At 36.2% G+C, this 7,037-nt stretch overlaps 1 protein-coding gene across 2 annotated transcripts in view; it reads left to right on the forward strand.

The window, feature by feature from the left end:
- CCDC178 (coiled-coil domain containing 178) overlaps positions 1-7,037 on the forward strand; it is a 422,000-nt gene that overhangs the window by 269,678 nt on the left and 145,285 nt on the right. For both annotated transcript variants that reach the window (XM_077753827.1, XM_077753826.1), the window contains one exon: positions 6,778-6,927. In XM_077753827.1, coding sequence (XP_077609953.1) covers positions 6,778-6,927 — 150 coding nt within the window. The remainder of the gene's footprint in view (positions 1-6,777; positions 6,928-7,037) is intronic.

The raw sequence follows: 7,037 nt of genomic DNA on the forward strand, positions 1-7,037 counted from the left end.
ACCTCATAGTGCATATATCAGTTGCTTGGGAAGCATTTCTGAATAAATTAGTGAAGAGAGAGCATTTTGTCAAACAGGATGATGTGTACAGTTTGAGGCATGTAACAACCTTGATGCAGAGGACTGATTTGTTCATTTAAAAATCAAGAATGTTCAAGACTAATTATCAGAGAACTCCTGTTGGACAAGAGACTGGTTTCCATGGCAGCACAGACAAGGAAGTGGGTCCTGGGAGAGTTAAAACAGTTATTTGCTCCTTTGAGGCTTCAGGGTATCGACACATATCATTCTTACAGACTTGCTTCTTGGAAACACTGGGGAGAACTCTCATTTTCTGTAGTAATTGGTGTATAGATTTTAAGGGAACAGCAATACAATAATGTTTCTATGCACACAGTAGGTGATGTACCTAATAAAGTATATGCTGTCTGGGTCTGTTATATTATTACAGAATCGGCATGTATTTTCAGCATTTATGTTCACCACATTAATTCCCAGGAATCAAAAGGAATGGTTTTGAGGTGACAGTGTTCACAAAGAGACTTCAAGCATCTAGGTCTCCTTTGTTCTAAAGTCCATCCCCAGAATATTCCACGAGTCAGTATCAGTTCTATTGCCTACTTTAATAATATCAAAGCGTTACTGCATGCAAAACTACCAATCCAGTGCCCTAAACTGGCAGAGATGTGCCAAAGGCATGTGTGGGTATTTTATAGTACGATACCAATAGTTTCATGCAAGAGCATATGTACAAGATCACGTGCTACTGAAACATCGTTGTTTGGAACAGAGCATTATTTATGATGCTCTGCATCAGTAGGATTCTAAATATATGGGTATATTTCACTGTTTGCATAGTAATATTTTAAAGCCTAGAGATAACAGAACATTTAACACAATCTATGAAAGCCTCATTCACAAGTCATAGGTAACAACAATATAATAGACCTAAAGGGGCCATAAAAACATTCCTCTCGATTGACTTACCCAACTTTCCTCATATATATATTGACCTCCTGTAGCAGGAAAAGTTTTGATCTCGGCCAAATAAAGGCTGTTCTAAGATTCAGATCACTGATTATTTTTACTGTGAAGCCTTTTCTGGTCTACTCCCCCATCTAGTGGAGTCAATTCCACCTGGTAGAATCAATTCCAGTTCCCTCAAGAAACACTTCCAATAGACCTGTTTACGCTTCTGCCTCCTCCTACTCTCCCCTCTAATCCCTGGTGAAAAGGGGTCACATTCTATTCTTATTAATCCTTGGGGTGGCCATGGAGCTGGGTCCAGAGAATAAACTTTCTAAGGGTTTGCTAAACAAATGATTGAATGAACAAATAAGCAAATGAAGGAAAAGCTAGACATCAGGATACTCTGGAGTAAATTGATCAATAAACACTGCAGTACAACTTGTGCTTTCTGGTGATTCTGGTAGGAAGTCGATCCCTTCCAGCCATGAGACTACAGTGAGTGTGGTGCAGTCTGTGTGCGACCAGGAAACCCCCAACACTAACACCCAGCAAAGCCCCAGCAGGCTGCAAAAAAGCAAGGAGTAAACTATTAACAGCCAAGAATCAGGAGATGACAGACAGATCATCAGGAAAGATCAGTGGCAGTAACCATGAATAATCATATCAGGATGGGACACTTAGTACTGAGTCAAAAGATGACAACTCTCTTACAAAACATAATTGAAAGGACAACTTAGTCTCTCTGCCTGACAAACTGGATCCAAATGCCCATATTAAGAGTAACTGAGAGTATAGACTACACATCACTATAAATTTAGATATAGGCACTAGGACTATTTGAATAACAGTAATTTTTTTGTAAATAGCTATGGAGGTCTTTTACACACCCATGTACAGTGCATCTCTCTAGAATATTTGGATCAAGTTTCTTTCCTATAATCTGTTTTGCCATCAATCCATCTTTAAAAAAATTCAAAAGCATTTAGACTTTCCCTAGGGTGAGTGTCTATGGCTGGACCTCCATAGGACTCAATGCAGCATTACTCTGCATCAGAGCTGCTTCAGCCATAGTCCAGAATTGTGCCGGCCTCAGCTGTAAAGGTGTGTGCACTTGGGCTTTTGGTCTTGTCAATGAATGCATCAGGCCTAATCAAATCCTGGAATATGGAATCCTGTGGGTAAAACAAAAACAAACAAAAGACAAGAGACTGATTATATGTAACCAACACTATATATTAGAATAAAAGGTGGCTTCCAAGGGGACCAAGTTCTAATTTGCTTCATCAGTTCATTTGATCTATGTCAACAACTTATGTGTTAGTTAGATTGTAAAAAGACAGTTATTTGGTGTAAGTAAGCTCAGAACAAGGCAATTCTGTCACTTGATTTGATTCTTTAACACCATTAGCTTTTATAAAGACAGCACCATACAGTGTTGAGTGCTGGCTCATGTTTACAAAGGAAATATATTGGATGGTGAAGAGTATAGAATCTGGAGCCAATCTGCCTGGATACAAAACCCAAGTCCTCCACTTAATATGTGTGAAATCTTGCACAAGATACCTGATGTTTCAGTTGCCATGGTTGCATGATAGATACCCCCAAACTTTATGGCTCACAATTCAATGTGTCAGGAATTTGGACCGAACATAGCAGAGCCTGCTTGTCTCTGGATTCACTTTCTGAACTAGCAACTGGATGACTTGGAAACTAGGAATTGAAATCCTCTTCAAATAACTCATTTACTAATGGTTGATGCTGACTGTTTTCTGACACCTGAGCTAGGGTTGTTTACTGGAACACCTGCACATAATTTCTCCATGTAACCTGAATTCCTTACAATGTGGTATCTGGTTCCAGGGATGAATGTCCCCAAAAAGAGGTCCAGGCAGAAGTTTTGTGTGTGTGTGTGTGTGTGTGTGTGTGTGTGTGTTTGAAATGAACTGGCCTTTTTAAAACTAGCTTTTTAAATAAACTAGCCTGGAAAGTCACATTGTATCCTTTCCACCATATTTTATCAGGTAGTGAAAACACAACGCTACCCAGGTTCAAGGGAAAGATAAATAAACTATGCTTCTTGATAGGAAGTAACAGGCTTCTGTAACAACTTGTGAGAATGAAAATACTTCTGTAGGCTTTTTGTGGAAAATACAATTTGCTTTACTTTTCTTGTCTTTGTTTTCCTATCTGTAAAATGAGGATAATAATGCAACTGAGACAGTTGCTATTATCGCAATTCTTTCCACTGTGTGTGGAATTCATAAGTTAACATTCAAGTTAAGCCCTATTTCTAAGTTATTGGCTTTGTATTACAGGGTGAAACATAAATAGATGATCTATAGTTTTATGCAAAGAGAACCCAGTTCTCTAACTATAATTCCCTATTCCTTAGTTGTCTACTGTGAGAGGGAAAGAGAAGGGGAAAAGTGAGAAAAATAAACTGAAAATGGAGAAAATGGAGGAAATGTCAAATATCAAATCCATGGATTAATGAATAAGAAAGTTCAAGTGAAAGAGAAAATGGAGAACTACTATTTGTATACCTTGGGGTCTCAATCTCCTTCAATTTTCAGCATTTTTGGTGACAGAAGCTATAATTTTTCTTTGGGACTCATGGTCTAATTAGGTAATCTCAGAAAAATGCTGTTTACAGTTTGAAAGGGATTGCATACCTCTTACTAAGGCTGGACAATGTGGTGTATCCTTAGAATAATGTTCAGTGCAAAAAATATTATGTGACTACTCTTTATGTACTTTTTTCAAGTCTTCACCTCTCAAGTATTATACCAAGTAATGTAAGTTCTATGTTCTAATTATATATTTATGTGATTTTTAGTATAAATCCTTCTCACAAGACCACAAATTCTTAAGGTTCACCATTATATACCAGAGCTTAGTATATAGTAGTAATTAAATTCAAAGTTTTGAATAGGTAATTAATGAAAATGAATGAATGAACAAATGAATGAAATAACACTGTAAACTCAGAGCACAATTATTTTAACCTGAACCAGTTGTAATCACATTTGTCTTTAGTGGTTTTAGGAACATTTTTTTTTTCAAGTTCACATTAGCCAAGACTTTAGTAGAAAGATTCTACGCGTAAGACTAAGCTGGAATTGAGGCGTCTGGGTGGCCCAGGTCATGATTGGGCATCCGGCTTCGGCCCAGGTCATGATCTCACAGTTTGTGGATTCGAGCCACCCGTCAGACTCTGTGCTGACAACTCAGAGCCTGGAGCCTGCTTCGGATTCTGGGTCTCCCTCTTCCTCTGCCCCTCCCCCACTTGCTCTCTGTCTCAGTCTCTCAAAATAAAAAATAAAAGACAAAAAAATTTTTAAAAAAGACTCAGCAGGAATTGAGTTTAAAAGTGTGTAAGTCAACTTCTCTTAGTTTCTCTTTTCTTCTCGCCTTTTATATTGCTGACTCCCAACTTTTGTGCCCTTATTAAATATCTTCTACTGTTAATCTATTATAAGCTCTTCAGTGACAGTAGTGGTAGCACTGATTCCCTTGGAGATATTTCCACCAGTATCATTTCCTCTTTGTTCCATTCACATGTCATAACAATATTGGTTAAAATTAAACAAGTCAAAGTTGTAAGGTGGTACCACAGTTGTAAGGTGGAACATAAAAAACATTTTCAAAAAGTGTCAGTAGAATATCATTATTTAAAGTTTTTAAAAACCTGAGACTTCATCGCACATGTGAAGGTCACTGACTTTCAAGGAATAGGTAGTGCTTTGGCAAATCCTTCTATAAATTCATTACTGAGAAATGATAATGTAAAATATCATGACTGATGTGACAATTTTTTTGAAGATTCATTGACATAACTGTACAATTTGATTTCTTGGTATCTACTCTAATTATGGCATATGAAGCAGTAAGAACTGATGCCATACAGAAATTGGAAGTAAACTGCATATTACACAGTGAGCAAAGCATAAAGTGCCAAATATATCCTTAGTAAAGTGCCATTTAGTAGGTTTAGTGCAAATCCCACAACTTTTGTAACACCCCTCTCTAATGCAAGATTTATTTATAGGAGCCATCTAGGGCTTGAAAGAAATTTAATTAAGAAGTAGAATACCTCAGGTATCAGGGTTGTGCTTATGTTAAATCAAATAAACAAGGACACTCAAAATTATTCCTTGTCCTACTTTCAGTAGAACATTGATCAAAGATCCAACATCATCACTAGAGGCTTAGATTTTAGTAAGTTGTTAAGATATCAACTGTAATCATTTTTTCCAAAAATATCCCCACCAAAGTAAAATATTCATGGATACTAGGTCCTCCTACCAAACATTATACTATGTGATTTCAAGTGAATTTATTAGATAAAAGTTTCTAAAGTTTGAAATTACTGTGCCAGAATTAGGACAAAGACGTTTAAAATGGCTCTCAGTTCATCATTTTGGCTTTTTGAAGAACAGCTATGACATAGTATTCATCATTAGGGATCAATATGGATACCAGGATTTCATGAGAAATATGTTTGTTGACCTTAATAAATCCTCAACTGTGTAAATACAGAAATATTTGTACAGGCAATTTTCTGCTGAATTACATTTCATCTATGCACATTCTCACATTGCAATATATTTTTTAACAACTTATACTAAAGGTTTGATGTGATGGCAGTTTTCCTAAAGAAACATTTCTAATTGTTTCACAATGGTTATTTTTATATCTAGTTATTTAATCATCATTATCGTCATGATTAATCCACATTTATGTGTTTTGAAAACTTTTTGCTACTGTACAAATTGTTGTAATGAATAAGACTTTTTGCTTAGATAAATTTACATAAAATGAATTACTAGATTAACAGATTTGAAAATATTTAAGGCTGTTGATAATTTCTGTATCTTTTGAAGCACCAGAGAAAATTGTATGTGGTAGAAATGTAAATAAACTGAATTCATAAACTAAACTGAATTCATACATCTCATTTAAAATGATAGGTAGCCCCTAATTTTCCAATTGGTAATATTACAAAAATTATATTCTAAGGTGTTTGTATTAGGTTTAATATATATTTCTTTAGTTGTGAGATGTTATAAAGCTCTCAACTGCTCACAGATTTAACCTTTAATATAGCTACAATATACTAGGAGCAAATAATGGCTCTCTGGTGGTGCTTCTAAATGTTGAGTTCTTTGTCTCTGTCTTTCACTCTTTAATTCTGTTTTCAGTGAGTGCCACCGCATTGAACCTCTTGAAAATGAGATTCTAGGAGCACCTGGGAGGCTCAGTTGGTTAAGCCTCTAACTTTGGCTCAGGTCATCCTCTCACAGTTCAACAGTTCAAGCCCCACATGGACTCTGTGCTGACATCTTGGAGCCTGCTTCCAATTCTGTGTCTCCCTCTCTCTCTGCCCCTCCCCTGCTTGTTCTCTGTCTCTCTCTCTCTGTCAGTCTGTCTCTCTCTCTCAAAAATAAATAAACATTCTTTCCTTTAAAAAAAGAAAGAAAATGGGATTCTAAGCTTTTGAGGGTCTTCTCCCTATTTGAGCACTGAGGAAAAGCAAAGGGGGTAGGAAACTGGAAGAAGGCTCCTGTGACACTGAGTGGAGATCTCAGGACTGAATCCTTCCCAAGGCATTATGGACAGAAGTGAGAGAAAGAGGGAGAACAAAAATCAGACAGACTCTGGTAAATCAGTGTTCTAAAGAAAAAGAAAGAAAAAACACCAAGCGCNTTATATATAATATAATATTTATAGATGATTCAAATGAGGAAGAAAAAACTCAAGGAAATTAAAATGACTTTAATTAAGTATATATATTAATTTATCTTCTAGAAAATACAAGATGATGCACTGAAAGAAAATCTACGTTTAGCTCAAGAATATCAGGAATTACAGACTACTTTCTTAACTGAAAAAGACAATTATTTCAATCTATATGATAGAGAGTTATCACTTGCTGGTTCAATTCGAGATAAGAAACAGGTAGGTTTTCTTATTCCTTTTCTAATAATAATTTACTTGACATACGTGCTGCAGAAAGTAACAAGCAGTCATGGGCTTTTATATGACTGATGGTGGTCCTTTATATGCCA

The sequence above is a fragment of the Crocuta crocuta genome, unplaced genomic scaffold, assembly GCF_008692635.1.
Source record: "Crocuta crocuta isolate KB4526 unplaced genomic scaffold, BGI_CrCroc_1.0 scaffold231, whole genome shotgun sequence".
Lineage (NCBI taxonomy): Eukaryota > Metazoa > Chordata > Mammalia > Carnivora > Hyaenidae > Crocuta > Crocuta crocuta.